Source organism: Ambystoma mexicanum, chromosome 4q (genome assembly GCF_040938575.1).
Source record: "Ambystoma mexicanum isolate Mex_15411 chromosome 4q, UKY_AmexF1_1, whole genome shotgun sequence".
In the NCBI taxonomy this organism is placed as follows: domain Eukaryota; kingdom Metazoa; phylum Chordata; class Amphibia; order Caudata; family Ambystomatidae; genus Ambystoma; species Ambystoma mexicanum.
Window position 1 is genome coordinate 362,214,976 of NC_090928.1, and position 18,564 is coordinate 362,233,539.

Here is an 18,564-nt window from a genome sequence, read left to right on the forward strand (position 1 = left end):
ACATGGCTAAATCAGGCAAGAGACCCTACTTGCATCACACCACCACCCGAAACAGACCACAGGTAAGGCATATCACTGAGAAGGCCTATTATTAAATATTTACTTTCTAATCTTAATTTGTTTCATATAAATGTAATTATGTAGTGTAAGTAACTGATTTTATCTGCATATTAACCAAACTTTTAATTCTTAGATTATATATTATCACAATGCACACGGATACGTCCTTTCTTTTTTAGGTGATTTTTATTTTATTATTTTTTGTCATTTGGAAAAGATTGTGTTCATGTAATGTTATTACAGTAAAGAGAATTGTAAATTGAAATGTGAACATTGACTATTTTCATAACACTTTCTTTTAAACATGTTTCTACTTCCATCTATTCTTATTTTTCTTTACACATACTTATTATATTATATTAGAAATCTGTGAGAAACAAAAGGGTGTCTCACGTACTAGTCCCCGGGATCTCTCTCTCTGGTGGCCAGGTCACGGCCACCGCCTTTGGATCCAGACCCTTGGGGTGGACCAGTGCGGGAGGATCACCTGGGTGGGGTATCTTCTGGAGTAAGGCAACTGATAGTGACATTTGGTATTCCCCCCCCCTTTCTCGTGCCCATACCACATTTTCCCACGTTGCAAGCCACCCAACCCCCCACCCCCTCCATACAAACACTGGGGCGAGGAAGAGGATGACTGAGAGTAAAGAGGCTAACACTTACATATCTCATTGGACATGTCCCATTAATCAGGTCAGGCAAAGTCAGGCACTTGACCTTAATCACATACATCTGATACCCATTAGCTCCCTCCACATGGGTAAAAGGCAGAACATAAAGACACACTCTGAGAAATGTGAGACATGCGAAGGAGCAGGTCTTTCAGGGCGAAGGCAAACCCACTGGAGCAGGATGACTGATCGAGGGACAAGAGCACAGGGTAGGGAAACCCTGAAGATCCCTGCAGGAGGTCATTGCCTCTGGGAAACCATGAAGGATATGTGGAGAAAGCCTAATCCCAGACAAGAAGAAGCCTGGATTGTGTTTCAAGGACGCCAGCGACCCTCCCGGGTGAACGACAGAGTTGCAGAGGCAAGGCCAAGCTTGTGGTATGAACCTTGACTCGTGAATCAAAGCCGCTGAGGCAAAGGAATGCACACAACCAGTGACTTAGCGAAAGACAGGAAAGGCCGGTTTGTGTCAAGGAGTGTTTGAAGCCGCAACAATGTACAACAATGTATCTCAAAGTTGAAGGATGAACGCATGCTGATGAGACACGAAAGAAAGCAAACCAGTAGTGCACAAGTTACAAATCACTGTGAAGCCAGTGAACAGAGTGGCAGAGTGGTCCGGCGAAAGGAAATGGCTGACTCGAAAGTCTCCTTAAAATGTTTGTGTTATAAAGCGGCAAAGTGAACGGGTTCCATCTGTTAATATCCCCGCCCAAAAATATCGCCATACAAAAATATTGCCATATTTTCTGCGGCGATATTCAGGCATGGAACCTGCGGGGGACACTCCTGAAACCCCTGCATTATTTTTAAATGAGCGGGAGACACCCCCGCAACCCCTGCTCCCAAAAATTATCCCCCCAAAAATATTGCTTATGGTGTTCCAGACAACCATATATACTGCAATATTTTTGGCGGGGATAATATGTAGTGATACCAGTGAACGAACTCTGAAATGCGCAATGGTCAAGATTAACCCAGACGAAAGGGGAAGTTAAAAGATGATTGCTTTAAGAGGAAGATTTTGTGAAAGGTTTCTGATTGTGGTATGTAACTACCAAGACCAAGAGCAACTGGGGTCAATAACATAAGGGAGAGCTGAAGTGAAAGTCGAAGTGGTCTTGCAGAGGTGTATGGTAAAAGCCTTGCACATTCAAAAGTCTTCGACATCAGTGAAAGGTCCGAGTCCGACTGAGGGAGACTGGAAACATGAAATAAGTTTGGGGAAGTGAACCCCTAACAAATGTAAATGAAGCTTGGGGAAGGGAACCCCTTGAAGTGCTGTGATTGCGAGGTCCGAGCACGGCTGAGGGAGATATACGTTCAATCTGTTGTGTTGAAAGGTCCGAGTCCGGCTGAGGGAAACCTACGTGAACTTTTGTTGAACTGTGAAAGAACTTTAGAAAACTGGAATAAGTGACTTTAACGTGGAAGGCCAAGCAGGCCTCGACCCACGTTTTGAACTGGCTTTTTAAAAAAAAAAATGTATTTATATAACCTGAGCCAGCGTGTGTCATCCCGTTTACGGGGCCGCCTTACTCCGTGCTGTTCAACGTGGGGAGGAGAACTGACTGAGCCACCTTGATCCTTTGTTTTCACATTGACTTTCCTTTTCATACACATTCCCTTTTACACACCTTTTGCATAAGAGATAGGGCAGGCATTAGGTGTCATTAGTATAGGCCATTTTGATTTGACAGACTAACTAGGATTGTGTTTTCTTTATTATTTGATGGTAGAGACTACTCCCATCATAGCTATAGGGCAAAGTAGGAGTTTTTAGAAACCCAAAGAATTTAATAAAGGTTTTGAAACTTGTAACTATTGTGTCAGTATCATACTTGTGATACCATGCCTCCTCCAGAACTGGGTACTTTCGTGCAATGAAGTATTGTAATTGTTTACTAATACATGAAATTCAATCCATTTGTATAACATTACATATTTTTTATTTTAAAGTTTATAAGCTGATGAGTTCTACAAATGAATGCTCCACACGTAATCCTATCGTACTTCTGTATCAGTCTATTGATCCATGTTATTGTTATTAAGTGTAATAGAATATGCATCTAAAGGTCAACACAAATATTCTAACTTATTTAATCAATAATATCACATTTAATGTAATTATTGATCTCATCAGTGATGTCGTGTATGGTGTAATCATGATGTCATCAGTGATGTCATCTGTGATGTCCTTGTTGTGTGCATTGTGTGAATCATATGCTGCACAACAGGGGGCGCATGGTTAAGGTGGGCTTGCTCAAAATGTGATTACTGAGTTTCAGGGGTTTTGTTGCGTTGTATCTGATTTACATTGACTCAATTTTTTCAATGAATTTATAAATGTGTATATAAACACAAACACACAAATATGATCTTTGCCAGTGAAAAAAACATGAGTTGTTATTACCCACACAGATAAAGTATTTTTCGAGGAATGCTAATGTTAATGTACAAAGACTCAATTGAAAGATAACAAAAGTAAAGTCTTGTGATAAGGTAAATCAGAGAGGATTTGTGATGGTGACGCTGGGTTCTGGGGACTACCACCCACAGCATGATGCTAGTTCCAATGGTGGGGTACATGGAATCTGCAATGGCATTGCTAGCCTCGAGTGCCACGCCCCATGTAGCCACAGGCTTCCCCCCCACCCCCCTCCATGTTTCGAGATTATAAGAGGAAGTAGGCTTTCGGATATTAAAGTTCTAACTTAAGAAGTCTGGCTCCCGAGCCCTTGCTCACGGGACTCCTTGAGCCACATATTGCATCAAACAGAAAGTAGATTCAGCCGAATGACAGAGGTGTGGACATAGTTTGCAGATCACACCATAAAGGCTCCCTGTGCTCGCAAGGGGGAGCTAGTTTTCCAGACAGTTGACGGGAACATGAATACAGTGAAGTCCAGCTACAATACACACCAGGTGTGCCATCGTGGTGTTGGGTGCCCTTGGAGAGGAGACCAACTGACTGGACTATGATGCATCGTCCCCTTGATTTGCCGGGTGCAGGTCTGTGGCCCAGAAAGAGTGGTGAGAGGTTAGAGAGACCGCAAAGGAGAAGGGGACAGAGTGGATGAAAAGGAGCAGCAATAGGAAAAAGAGGAAGTGAAGGAGTGTGCAAAAGGGATGAGGGAGTAAAGTGAAAACCTGGAGGAATGAGGAAAGTGGCAGTGGAAGAACTGGGCAGGAAGGATGCTCTGTTGTTGGAGCAAGTAGAAGTTTGAGGGCCAGTTTGAGAAGGGCAAAGACTAGAGATAAAAAAAACTTTAGCACAGCCTTAAGATTAAATGTACGTAGGGGGGGGGGGTTCTAAAATGCAGGGATGTGAATTTACACTGGGGTTCACCTGTTTGGAAGAGTCTTGACACTTGACCAGATGACCTAGGGATGCTGGGGTAGTGGTGGTGCCAGATAGGAAGTCCAGGAGGCCAAACCCGGCATCCTGACCGATCCTGTGTCAGACCAGAAAGACACTGGACCAAGTAAAAAGTGCTTTGAAGCATTGCAAAATCCCACAGACTGAGTAACTGTTTGATCTATGCAGAGTGGCCACCCTGATGTAGAAAGAGGGATGGACTCAAACTATGTTCCCAAAGGAAGGGAAGATACAAGTAGGAAACCCTGTGACTTGCTGTTTTGATTCAAACCCAGCTACTGTTTTCTTTCATCAGCAATAACCAATGTAATAATAGGAGTAAAAAGCCAAGAGAACTGTGGCTAAGTTTCAGGTGTCCTTGGACCTTCTGTCATTAGTCTGGCAACATTGGGAATGACGCTGTTAAGATGCAAAAACGCAATCCAAATTAATGTTTTACTTCATAGTTCCAATGTTCATCACACTGCAAATGAAACCATAACTTCACATGACACACTTTAAGTAGATCATCACGAATGTAAGCAGCCCTACATATAAGGTGCATATTGTTCCATTTTACGCATGTAATTCTAGCCCTTACGGAGCATTTAATTGTCTACTGCGTATTGTTTACGCTGTCTTTATTTTCATATAAAAGCATACTTTGCGCCACTAGATGGCACTGTAGTGCAAGCATATGAATCTTTTAACCCTCAACACTTAGGAGTAAGCTGAGAATCTGTTTGGCATTTTTTGGAGTAGTGTTCATTGTTTCTCCAGAATGACTGCTAGAGGAAGCTGTGTGTTTGTGTTATGAATGCTGACTATGAGTATTGATTTTGGGTGTTATTTTCACAGTTTTACTGACTTGCAATGATACCTCGAAGATCTGAGGAACTTGTAACCCTTGGATGTTTTCATAAATCATCCCCAGCACTGTGTGTCCTAGTTGGGATGATGAATGGCCAACACCGTGGGGCTCCCGAGGACAAAGATGTGTCGGGTGGCCTTCATCTTTTGAGGATGAATCTGAACTAGTGGTAGTGATGAGTTGGCATCAGATGCTGCCACCAGCTGTGCTTTTGCATCTTGCTTCTTATGAAAATAGCTTCAGATGAATATGCACCAAGCCTGCTTGATCACTGTTGACATTCGAACTGCACTTTTTATAAAAACAGAGACGCCGAGGAGTTTCCAGTCTGCAGACTCCTCCTTGGGGATTTTGCCTGGGCTCCTCTTTGTGGTCTCTGAGGTCACAGGCGTGGGTATGGTGCTGGGTTGAAGTGAAATTGCAGGCTGTGCGCCACTGTGCCTGTGTGGAGACCCTTGACCTGAAAGTGTGTGGTACACCTACCTTTTTAACCTAGCGTCATTGTTTATCCTTGGTAGAGGCAGCCGCACAGCACTACATCAACCTCATTACATGATAATTTCTCAGGAAATCGATGTTTGTAGATTGGGGAATGGTTGCTTTGTTGCTATGCTGCCTGTTACAAGTGCTTAATTGATAAAGCCAGTCAGAGCTGTTAATCATTACTTTATAGTAGCTATGCTGTTAAATGTTTTATTTATATCGTGCATTGCATAATCTCTTGGCGCTATAGGATTCCTAAGACATTAGTTTGCTTTGGTGAGTAGGGACAGGGAAAATGCAACCAAGTGTGCCGTTATGCCATGTGTGAAAAGTACCCAGGCTCTCTGAAGGTCATTTGGAAATGGTACTTCAGCTATTTGTATTCAGATGCTGCTGTGCTGGGTGCCCGTGCACCGTAAGTAGTGTTAGGGTGCGTGGGCTGACCAGTTCATAAAAGTTGATGAGTTGTGTGTAGAGTACTGATTTTCTTATATTGGGAGTGGGTGCTCAGTTGTTTAGAGAGGCCTAGTCAATGTGCTGGTATATGTTGGAACTTAGAATGGTTTAGTAAGAGATACAGCGTCAAGATCCCAGGGAACTGAAGTACCATATCTAATATAACAGCCCACCCCTCCCCTGCTTGATTTTGAAATGAAGCCTCGATGCTGGAAATGTGATATAAATAATTGGTATGCCGGCCCTACCACTAGCTCATTTGCTTTCTACAGGGCTCAAGAAACGTGTTTGGGTGCTTTTTCTTTCTCCCAAGCCAGTTAAAGAATCAGCCCAGGCGGACATCAGCACTGCCAGTTTCCCAGGTCTCATGCAGACACACGTGGCTCTGCAGGTCGTTAAGTGCTCAAGTTCAAAACACATTTCTTTTATCAGTGCCAGAGCCTTTTATGTGCATGATGGTACATTTCTAACTGGAAGAGCTTGCAAAGCACCAGTTACCTTGCACATATGTGATAGATAAAGTGAGCAACACAAAGCACCCATTTAATGATGTTTACATTATAAACACATCATTAAATGGGTGCGTTATATCCATGATGTCTACTAGCTTGACATCCAATAAAATAAAGTTGCTTTAAGTCAATAACCAAATGTTTTCAACATCATGAATAACAATGAGCTGGAGGTTTGTAGCAAAGCATCTCTGTATATTACATGTCTTAAATCACTGAAAGTACACTCACTGAAAGTACAGTGGGGGTTAACTCGATTTTTGGGACTTATAGTTTACCATTCAGGAAGTAAAAATTAAAGCCACAATTATATTATTTTGTCAACATGTTGATGTAATAATTTACATTTGGTCATGTTGCGCTATTATGCAATTTATGTTTTTTGTAAGTGAACTCCTTAAGATGGCATTACTGTCTGTAGGCCTTGAAATCCAATCTATTTGTACTGAGAAAAACTTGGAAGGTATGTGGTCAAATTTTCAGAGTGAATTAAAATCCCTGCTTCACTGTTCAGCAAAGGTTTGTGGTCCTGGTCCCCCCAGCCCCCATCTGTCCGGCCATCCCACTTCCACCTTTTTGAATGCAGCCAGAGTACCACTAGTTCCTTTTTTCCACTTCCACCACTGCTTTCACCCCCGATGTGATTGGCGATCACGGCTGAATTGGCTGTGATGCGTGTTATGCCAGAGATGCAGATTCTTGACTGCCTAGGAAGAAACCTATCGGGCAATCAAGACTGCTCACCTGGGATTCCTAGGTAAGAAGTAATGTAAGCAAGTTCTGTACTGCTAACACTTGCTTACTCAAACTCTCTCTGCAGGCAATACATTAGTCTCAATCTATAGTAGTTTCTAGGCTGCAGAATTTTGAAAATTAAGCTGTATATGTAGCATGAATTTACAAGTTATTTTCTGGCAGAATAATTTCCACAAGTGTAATAAAATGGTTAAAGGCAAGCCAGACAACTTTGATCTACAACTCTTTTGGTCTACGGGTCTGATTTTACGTATGCATTGGGTCTATGTTGGATATGTTTGACTCTTTCAGAGCAGAAAACAAATTTTTACTCTCTTGAAATTGCATTTACTCTCTAATTTGAAAAATCATGTGTACAATACTCCCACCTCAAAATCTTATCTGGAGCACTGAATGTAAGCTACCTAATATTTAAAGTGTATGCTGTGAAGTATGGGTGTAGTGATTGTCCCCATCTATTTTCCAAACATTACTCTGCCAGCCTTGCTCTGCGATAGCAGATGCAACAGGTTGCGCCGCATACTGACCCCTCCCCACTTTTGCCCTTGGTAAGGGGTCCTACCTTGAGTGTTGTAGGATATGACTATATTTTAAGCCTGAAATGTGTTTGTGCATGACCAAGATAGGTTGACATACAGCCTGGAACCATAAGAGAATCTCTGCTTTATAACCTTCATTTTTGGTGGCATAGAAGGCAGGTAAGTGGCTTTAAGAAGCATAGTGTCTGGTTGGCATGGCAACTGGCAACATTGTGTCATGAAATCCCTGGTTGCTAAGTATTGTTTCTAGTTACATTGTTGTGTAATCCAATGAGGACTTGAAACATGACCCGAAGCTGTGTGCCTGGGATTTCACGCAAGGAGGGACTTGTGCATGCAGTGATTTGACTTGCTTCCGTTCTCTGCCAGTGTCACTACGGAGATCAGCTGCACCCCTGGCCTGGTTAAAGGTGGGCCCCTCCAATCTTTGCCACGCCCTCCCCGCAGTGTGCTGCAAATCAGCAGGCACAACAAAAACGTTGACTACTGTTTTCCCTCTCCCCCTCACCCCCAGCAGTGCTGTGGTGCAAAGTAGGGCCTACTCTATTTTTTACTTTCTTTTTTTGCTCTCCCTAAACACCACCATCCAAGGCCCGGCAACACCTCAAGCCGTGCTCCAGGCATGCTGCAAGCTGTCTGGTGCAGGCAGAGGCACCTGGCCCTCTCTGCTTTTGAAGGATGATGAAAATTCTAGTCTTCCTTTGTTAAGTATTCTTTATTAAAAGAAAACTGAAAACTCCTGACTTTGCCTGAATTACATGTTTTCCCTACCTAACAAAAACGAACTAGGTTGCTAGTCAGTTGTCAGTGAGTCCAAAAGGAAGATCTGTGCTCTGTCCAAACTAATCCAACCTGTCCATGCCACTATCAAAACAAATGAGGCACACAGGAAGGACTCCCGTCTCCTGTGGGCTGATTCTCAGCAAGTTCACTTTAGTAGTTCCTTGTAACTACTTTTATCAAGTCGTCTAGTTCCGATTTTTGGGTTCTTCATTTTTTCGACGGTGTCTTTTACATATTGGTTCTTGCTCTTTTTTATACTTCTGTCTTGTGCTCTTATTTTTTTTCTATCCACCCTTTTTCCTGGGGCAATTCTCTTCTCTTGTTGGATAAACTTGAGGCTTTATCTTTACTCAATATCCAATCCTTTTCTTGACTAGGACAAATGGAACTGTTCCAATTATAACTCTATCTTCTTAAGTAATTCCAACACTTGGTCTTTACTGGGATGAGCATGAGTGTTCCAGTAATGATTCTCACTCTTCTCCAACACTTGGTTCTCCCTGCGATGAGTATGAGTGTTCCATGAGTGATTCGCGCACTCATTGAATACTTCCCATACTTGGTCCTTACTGGGACGACTATGAAGGATTCATTCGTTATTTTTGGTCTCCCACCCGGGTCTCCGGGTCTCCCGCTCACCCCGTTACCTTTCTGTCACAGGGGTCGCGTCACTGTGCTTGCAGTTCGCAGTGGCACTTCCTCTGTGATTGTGAGGTTTGCTTCTCGGGTCTTTGCTTCCTCTTCTTTCGACATGCTCTGCAATGGCTTCAAGTAACTGGTCTCAGTGTTGTTTAGGGACTCAAGTACACCAGGCTTCAGTCACGCCACCACTCCTCACTTGGTCACTCCTTGAACACTGTTAGTTCTTCAGCTTCTCGTACTTCAGGGTTAAATACCGGGACTCGCACGCCAGCTTATTCTCAGCACCTGAAGCCATGCGGCTCGTCTCCTTCAGCTCTAACCTCACAGCGGATTCAGATCTCCCTAGGGGTAGAGACCAGCAGGACCTCACCGGGAGAGACTTCCCTTACCCCCACCCTCTTAGGGACAAGATCTCCAGTTCCGATGAGTAACTCCCTAACCAGCCCACCGATAGCCCATCAGTAATAACATCTACCAGAAGAAAAGAAGAACAAGCCGATATTTGCTATTGCCATGTAGAACCCTTGAGTCAACCTGAAAATTATATACTTATGTGGCAATGAGACAAAGAAAACCACTGGAGCAGCACAGAGTGCAAGCAGGACAGAGAAGAAGGACTTTGACACTCCACCAGGGGAAGTCCCACAGCAGCGTCATAAATCTGAGCGGAGGAGACCTGGGAATGAGAGCTGGGAGGGTATTGCATAGCAGGCACGCCTCACAGGGAAATGCTCCCCCTCCCTGGGAAGCAGTTACTGAATCCTGTGATTCTACTAGGTGTCACTTTTTCCCCCTTCCTTTTTAAAACGTTTCTGACCCTTCCGCCCCAAACCTCAGCACTACCATGGTGGAAAGCAGGGACTTATTTTATGGCGTGGGTGTGTTTTATTTACTTATTTTGTTTTGGTTGTCTCCCTGTCTGTTATTTCACAGCTCCCCACATCACCACTCCGCCTTCCCCACCTCTAATTCACAGCCCACTTCCACTCCCCATACTCCACCCCTCACTCAACTCCATCCTGCCTCGCCCTGCTGTCCTTCCTTGTACCCTGTCCTTCACCCCCTTGTCCTTCCTCCCACTCCTTCTGCTCCTCTGGACCCCCGGCTACCTTCGGTCACCATTAAATCTTCATGTCACATTAGCAATACACCTATTCAAAAGATGTTGGTACACTGCATGAAACAGAAGTCGTTCTATGTCTATTACAAATATTGTTTCTCTGCAAGCAATAATTGGCTAAAAGGTTAGGAATTCGCGAGTAAGTTGAACCCATTTATTTACTGTCTTGTTAGCTATACATGTAATATGCAAGAAACCGCAAATGCCAAAACAACTGGCTTTACCAAAGCTAGTTTCTTTTACTCTACTAGATGTTATAATGGTTGCAACGGTTTCTCTAGCTGAGGGCCCTGGCACCTTGAGTCACAGAATGAAATGTAAAGAGATTATAAAAATGCCTAAAGAAATTTAGGAAGGCTGATGTCGTCAAATGCCACTTTCACTTCAAATGTTTCCTATGGACTAGTGCCAATGAAGGTGTCATTGTCTGAAGTTGTTGCTTGCTCGAAATAAAAAAAGCAGCGTAAACGGCAAAAGTCTGGCTTGGCCATATGTTGTTGTGGCGAAACTTTGATATTTTTGTCGTCATAATCAAAATTGGTCAGTTGGCTGTTTCCTATGTAGTAAACACTACACGTGTGGTTCATTCTTTAAAATGTAGACCATAGTCTGCTCTGTTTTCTCAGCAAGGATATTGCTTTGTGAATTTTTCTTAATGGATATTCTGTTAATTTGGCCTTCTTGTAGGTTTTGGGGGCTGCTTGGATATTATCGTAGATGGAGTGGAGCTGCTGGATGAAGCTGGGATCGAACCCAGTCACAATCCGATCCATCATGACTTTATTCAGACAGAGAAGCAGCTGGCAGAAAGCTTTGCCTATTTCTTTCCTCCTGGTGCAGCTTCAGAGTAAGTACATTGTAATACTCTCAAGGTTTACTTGTGTAAATGCACTGCACACTCTCTTTTCAAGGAATGCGGTTCTGTAAATGAAAAAATAACTCTGGGAACCTCCTTCTACTTGTGGAGTTGGGGGCAGGGCCGGTCTTGGGGCAGGGCCTCCCGGGTGACTGTCATGGGTGCCATTACCCCTTGGCCCTCCTGCTAAGCCAGTTTCCGGTAGCCATTTAAGGGCTTCCTGAGTTGGCGCGGTGGGTGAAGGCGTGGCAGTTGCCCTATTGAACTGAAATGCACCGCGTTCTCGCACTAGCACAAGAGCAGGGTGCATTTTATCACAATAGGGCGCAGCTGTCAGACCAGCATGGGGCAGCCTTTGCAAGGTAGCCCCATGCTGGTTTCACAGCCACAGCTCTATTATTATTATTATTTATTAATGTGATACAGTTTTAAACAAATGTAAAAAACTTTACACATAATTTAACATCAAATATCTAAAATACAAAGTACAACATAGTAAGATACAATATGATTCCAAATCTTAATAAAATCCTTAATACAATTTCTGGGAAGTTAATTCATATGGATTTGGATCGAGATCTAAAAGAGATGAAAAAAAACATCCTATTCTGATTCATACTAAAAATATTTCATACTTGCACAGCGAAACAAAATGTCATTTACCTAACGGGAAGAGACCCCCTTAAGTTTAATTTCATGAGAGCAACTGCCACTCGCCAAACCTGATAAAGTGCTAAATGCAATTTAGGGTTATATGTGTTAACACATTGCTTCCAAAAGTCTGCTTGGCCCATATAGTCTGTATTGTGGACAAAATCGCCCAAATACTTATTATATTCTATTCTCATCCTGCCGCAGCACGTCAACACGTGTTGAGCCGTCTCAGGTTCGGTAGGAAGATCACAGATCCTGCAGTATCTTTCTGCTAGGTTCAGCCCCAGTACAGGGCCCTGAGTAGATAGAATCGGTAAGTAATTAAGGCGCATTAATAAGATAAACCGCCTCAAATGTTCTGATGGGCACTGATTTAGATAAAGTTGCGCCTTTCCATAGGTGTATAGTCTAAATAAAATAAAACTATAGCTTTTCAGGCTATTAAGATGTTTAAAATTGTTCTGCCAATCCCACAGATTAAGGCGATTGCGCATGCTGGTAATCAGGACTTCATTATCCCGGTCCCATTCAGGTGCCCAGCTGATTTCTTCAGTCAGGGATCGAGTCTGATTTTCAAATTTGGCCTGTCTACCAGCCGCACAATCTTCCCTGATCGTCAGTAATAGTTTATTTGTAGGTTTATTATTGAGCTTAATATGGAATTCCATCCTCTTTCTTAATACCATGGATCTAAGGGAGAAGATTCCCATCTCAAGCCTAATAATTGCCATGGGAATACACTGCGGAAGGCCGAGGATTTTCCTCCAAAACTTACCCTCTATCAGTTGTAACCATCCTAAATTCATATTTATCAGTGGGTCTAAGCCATACGTCACCATAGGAGCCAGACATTGAATATATAGCTGGCGTGCTGCCCAAATTGAAAATCCACATTGCTCTCGTGTGAATTTATAAACTAAAGCTGTAAGTTGCGCAGCTTTTGTTTTGCGCTCCTGGATGCAAGTGAAATAGTTTCCTTTGTTATCGAATTCTACCCCCAGATATCTATACATGTGCGTGTATTCAATTTCATTCACACCCATCATCATTCTTGGTCTAGCCACTCTACCAACAGTTTATAACAACAGTTTGGTCTTACTATTGTTAATGACTAATTCATTAATTTCTGCATAATGCCAAAGCTGTTTGGTTGATCTCAGAATACCACTAAAAGTGTGATCCAAGATCACCAAATCGTCTGCATAAGCTAGAAGCGGGCAGTGGTAGGATCCTATCTTAGGGGGACAATTATTAATCCCTTGGAGACATTTAGGTATATCTGAGATAAACAAGTTATACAATGTTGGAGCAGTAACGCATCCTTGCTTTACTCCTCGCCTCTGAGGAATGGGTTTGGTCACTGAACCCAAGTTATCCAGCCTAACTTGAACAGTATTATTTGAGTGTAATAGCTCCAGATAATACAATAGAGGTTCAGGACAGCCTAGATTCCTCAATTTATTCCATAGAAGGGAGCGATTGACCGAGTCAAAGGCCGCCTTAAAATCTATATATAGTGCATATAGAGGGGGGTTAGAACGAGATAGCGCCTTATTTCTCAAAGAATCCATAATAAATATGTTGTTGGAGGTAGAAAAGCCTGCTCTAAAGCCACTTTGGAATTGATCTAAGATCCCAGCCTTCTCTACCCATACTAGTAATTCTTTCAGAATAAGTGCTGCAAACAGTTTCCCAGAGCAGTCCAGCATAGATAAGAGCCGATAGTTCGTAGGGTCGGCCCTGCTACCTTTCTTAAAGACAGGTATGATGATGGCTGCCTGCCAAGATGTCGGTATACTACCTTCATGTAATATTTTATCAAACAATATTTTCAGGAGGTTTGCCCAAAAGAGGGGGTTACTCCTCAGCACCATATTAGAGAGGCCATTCGGTCCCGGGGCACGTGAGGTGTTTAAAGCCTTAATTCTTATCTGTAAGTCCTCTATAGAAATAGAGAATGGGGGAGTCGGGGGTTTGCTAGCCCTGGGGGTATAGGTCTCAGAGGTGCTTCCCATATTTCTCGTTTCCAGAAAGGAGATCCATATATCATCTCCTATAGGATTAACCATGCTGGGTAAAGTTTTCCCCTTCACCTTCCCCAATATGGACCAGATTTTGCGAGTGTTCTTACCACATAATGTTCTAACTGTATGTTGCCACCTTTCTAACTTCCTTGTATTTTTGTGCAGTTTTAACCATATTCGGTAAGTGGTCTTCAGCTTTCTTATTTTAAGAGCAATCACCTTCTTGGGGTCAGGGCCATTTCTTATATACCTCATATCTCCTCTAAGCTTGCGTTTCCTATCTCTGATCGCACGGTCAAATTCGTTAGAGGCCTTGCCCACCATCAGGCCCATTTTACGAGAACCGTGTAGCGCAGAGAAATTACTTATCCACCTTTCGATTTCCTCCGGTGACTTTTGCGTAAACATATTTAATTGTTTAATACCCCACTCTTCCAACGCCCTTGTGGCCTTTAGGATATTATTCGTTGACCAGGAAATGCGATTTAGGGAGTGGTTGATTACAAGATCTCCCAGATTTGCCAATGCAGCATCCGGGTGGCTGAGTCCCAGTGATAGTATCAGCGGGTCGTGATCACTCCATTTGTATTCGCTCACCATCATATCTTTGACAATTAATGCGATTTCTACACTAGTATAGATATAGTCCAAGGTGCTCATACTACTCCCATTCTTCCATGTAAATTTACCCGGGCTATCATTTCTGGTACGACCATTAATTATTTCAAGGTCCCAGCAGTCAAAGAAACCCCTCCAGCACATCCCTTCAATATCCGTAAAAGCCTGGTTCCATATACTGTTACTTGTTAGAAGCTGATTGTTACTTGTACCACCGCCGCTATTGATTCTACAGTTTAGGTCCCCAGCCAGAATAATAAAATCTCTACCATTGGTTACATTCCATTCACTTAAGAGATTATGCAGGGTGTCCTGTATACTTTCTCTGTGTTTTGCACCCGGGGGATTATATATATTAATTAATAATATTTCTTCCCATCTTGCTTTAATCCTAAGGGTCAGAGCAGCAGCACACAGATAGTCACTATCCACTGGGATCATTCTACTTTTCAGCTTATTGGAAATCCCTATCGCTAGACCCCCATATGGTCGTCCCCGTATGCCTTTCTTCGCAAGGGTGTGATAGATGGTATACCCATCCAAGGCTGTCTGCTGGAGCAGCCAAGTTTCTTGTAATAGAAAGATGGGGAAATTACTTATCATTGATAGAGAGCCCTTGTTAGTAAGAAAATGCTGATGGCCATGTGTGTTCCAGCTTAGCAGGGTTTGATCTCATGATTGTTGTAGGACTAAAGGCAGCGAATCTGCCAGCCATTTCAAAGTGTTTTGGATGTCTGCCATCTGCACATTCTTTCCCATTTTTTGGGTGGGTATACCACTCTTATTTGGGGCTGCAGATGGCTCAACACTTGGGAGTAAAGGATCTTCCTTCTCTTTACAAGCATCTACTTCCACCCCCACCTGTAATAGACATTGTTTATGAGAGCGAATCAATTGAGCAGATGCCAAGACACAACAGTGGAGGGCTGTCACATTGGGATTGCATACAGTGAGCGGTTCTACAAAAGAGAAGTCCTCCGAGCGGATTACCCGCAATTGTGGGATCAGATGCAGTTTATTTAAAACCTCCGTTCTTGTCAGCCACTTATCCCTCTGCTTTTGATTTAAATTTTTGATGATGCATATTTTACTTGTATTAGGGATATTGATTTCTATTGTTTCCAGTGGTTTAGGAGGTCCCTTGTTATCCACTTTATGCTGTTCGTCTTGGTGCGGGTATATAGTATCCACATCAGCTGAGTTAGTAGAAAGGTCAAGGTTGGGGTCTTCTATAATCGTGCTGGTGATTTCTTGTGTTATATCTGGGATAATCCAACTTGTTAGGGTCCCCATCCCTTTCTTAGCATTTTTCTTGGATTTTCGCTTCTTACGTTTAGATTTTTTTGTACGTATTGTTGGAACGTTAGTGGCAGGTAAAGGGGAGGCTATTTCCGCCACCAAATTTCTCGAAGCTAGGCGTCTTTGTTGGCGTCGCTGTTTTTTTGTCAGAGGTATTTCCAAAGCATTCACTATAGATTTATCTAAATTGTCGGGTATCATCTGTGAATCCTGTTCCTCATCCCCCTTAGGGGGGTGCTGGTTGGGTAGATCTTGCCCCATAGGAATGAGAGGATTGGGTAGCCCCAGCTGTATTAATGAGTTTGCATGGATCCTCCCGCATAATTTTAGCAGGATTTTCATAGCAAATTGAAGAGAGGCCACTGAGGCTTGCAGATCTATAATGGCTGGATTGCTACTGACTTCAGAGTTTCCACTGTCTCCTTTGTCCATATGTTCCGGATCATCAGAGCTTATATAGAGATTTGGGGAAGTAGATAGCCGTTCCTCGGACAAAACCACTGAGGAGATAGAGGAGGGGCGCATGGGGAGAGAGCCCGATAAATTTGATGTTGAATTACCTGGTTGTCTTGGACTAATAGGTCTCCCAGGCTTTTGCTGCCCCCCCTGAGCTGTATTTAGAACCTGTGCCTCAATCACAAGTGGGCAATCATTGGGCACTGTAGGAAGATTGTTTGATGGGGCCATTGATTTTTGTATTGATAGGCATAGATCTAAGAGAGAATTGTTATCAATGTCATTAAAGTTGGTATTGTCCAAAGAGCTACTATTGTTATGTAGGGCTGGTGGTTGAGAATTACTGGCTTCCATTCCTGATTTATCCCCAGCGATAGTTGGCTTGGTTTGAATTTTCCCGAACATAGCTGGAATAGTTCCTTTGATCGGTCTGCCCTCCACCTCTGTAGGATTACTATTCTTATTAGCTTTCTGAGAAGGAAGGTCCTTAGGTCCCTCTTGGCCCTTACGCAGGTTGTAGCGAGTTTTGTTCTGCCTTGATTTGGCCATGGGTTTTGATGGTTTTGGTCACCCTTCTCCTGATAAGAGGTATTGGCGGGGAAAATAGGTACAATCGTATAAATACTGTCACACTTCAGTTGTGTCAGGTTCCTCAATATATATGAGCAAGAGTACACTGAGACACTGTTTTATGGGTTTAACAATAAGGATGGCTCACCTTCGCAAGTTCCAATCTGTAAGTAGCGCCACAGCGCCGAACAGTCGCAAAACAGTCAGCGCCCTTCACCCCTGTCGGGCTTAACGCCGCAAGGGTGGTAGCCTGGGTCTTTTGGCTGCTCCCGAAGTCACGTGATGGGTCACGTGCCGTGCGTGGCTCCGCCTCCTCCAGGAAGCGTATGGCACGGCAGACAGTGGCAAGAGTCGAGCAGCGACTCGCAGTGCCGGTCGATTAGACTGAGCTCCAGTTAGGTAGGTTCCAGGGTCTCCAGGTAAAGGCACAGCTCTATTAATGCAATTAACTTCCCACTCCAGCAGGGAGTAAATCACTTAAATAAAGCACCTCCTGCTAGTTTTGCAGCGGTGCTCTATTTAATTTGCCCTCCCTTGCCCCCAAAGAGGTGTTGGGGAGGGCAGTGGGGGCACCACATTTTGTTGACTCGTCCTGGGCGCTGGCAGTGCTAAGACAGGCCCTGGTTGGGAGTGTATGTGAGTGGAGCTTTCCCTTGCACCTCTGGTCTGTGGTCTGCCGTGGGGGTTCCAAACTGCCTGAAAAACACAAAGCCTGGTGCTGTTGACACTCTCGGACGAGTCACCAGTGATTTGGTTCTGGAATTTCGCAGCAGCCCTATGTGGCTTCTTGACATTCAGCTCGACTTCTGGGTAAGAATAGTTTTTAGGTTTCCTGTCCTCGCTCTCTCCACCTCTGAATTCACTTGTACGTGTTTGTTTGCTTAGCACCCGACCTGCTACCTTGCTTCCTTTTGGATCTGGTGATTTTGGAACTTGGTCCTGTAATCACTGCTTGTCTCCCCCTAGGTTTGGCTGGCCTTTCTCGGAATGATCTTCTGTCTTCTTGTGTCTCTTTTTCTCTTCCCTCTTTTCCCACTCTCTCCCCTTTTTTAGTTTGGGCTATTAAAAGCTTAAAAGCCGAAACTATTGTCATTAGCACAAGAGCTTCAAGTATGGGCTTTGAAAGTGGGTCTGTAATGCTTTTGCAAAGGAGATGATATTTGAGGAGGGATACGCAATTGTAATCCAATCCATTCCCTGCCCCTAGCCAATGTAATCTCTATGGCTAATCTCACCCATTCCTGCCTATCTCGGAACTCTTTGATTTTGAGTGAGCTCTTTCGTGGCGGCTGCCATCTTGGATGACTTCCTCTAAGGAAGCACTCTGGAAACATGGCAAAAGTAACAGCTGTCTTTGAATGGGAAGGATCCAATGCATCTTCCAAATCAAATTAGATATTTTTTTAATGGATCCATATGATCACTACACCCCGAAAATGTCAAATATAAAATTGCTATCTGCATTAATGACATGCAGTGATAACATAATAGAAATATGGGGCATTTCCAAAATGGTAAAATGAACTTGCATATTGAAGATAAAATCATTAAATTGCTCTTATTTGTCTGCATAAATGGTATCGTTTACCATGTGTATTACGGGCGACCGGAGACACTTTGCAGCCGGTATAAAGCTGCTGCGAGCATGATCCCCGCTGGGCTGATGCAGTACGGGATGCATCAACTGACGTACGTTTTTTATTTTTAGTCGAATGCACCCGCACACATTTGAAAGGTACAATTCATCCTGAGAGTACATATTGCTCCAATAATCCATTGGGTAAAAACGCCTAAACATACAAATGAAAGTACTTTTTATTTTAATACTTTTAAATG

General features: G+C 43.3%; 1 protein-coding gene across 1 annotated transcript in view; it reads left to right on the forward strand.

Annotated features, from left to right (window-relative positions):
• LOC138467725 (ADP-dependent glucokinase-like) overlaps window positions 1-18,564 on the forward strand; it is a 224,682-nt gene that overhangs the window by 72,924 nt on the left and 133,194 nt on the right. Inside the window, exon 2 of the mRNA XM_069607927.1 lies at window positions 10,939-11,098. Coding sequence (XP_069464028.1) covers window positions 10,939-11,098 — 160 coding nt within the window. The remainder of the gene's footprint in view (window positions 1-10,938; window positions 11,099-18,564) is intronic.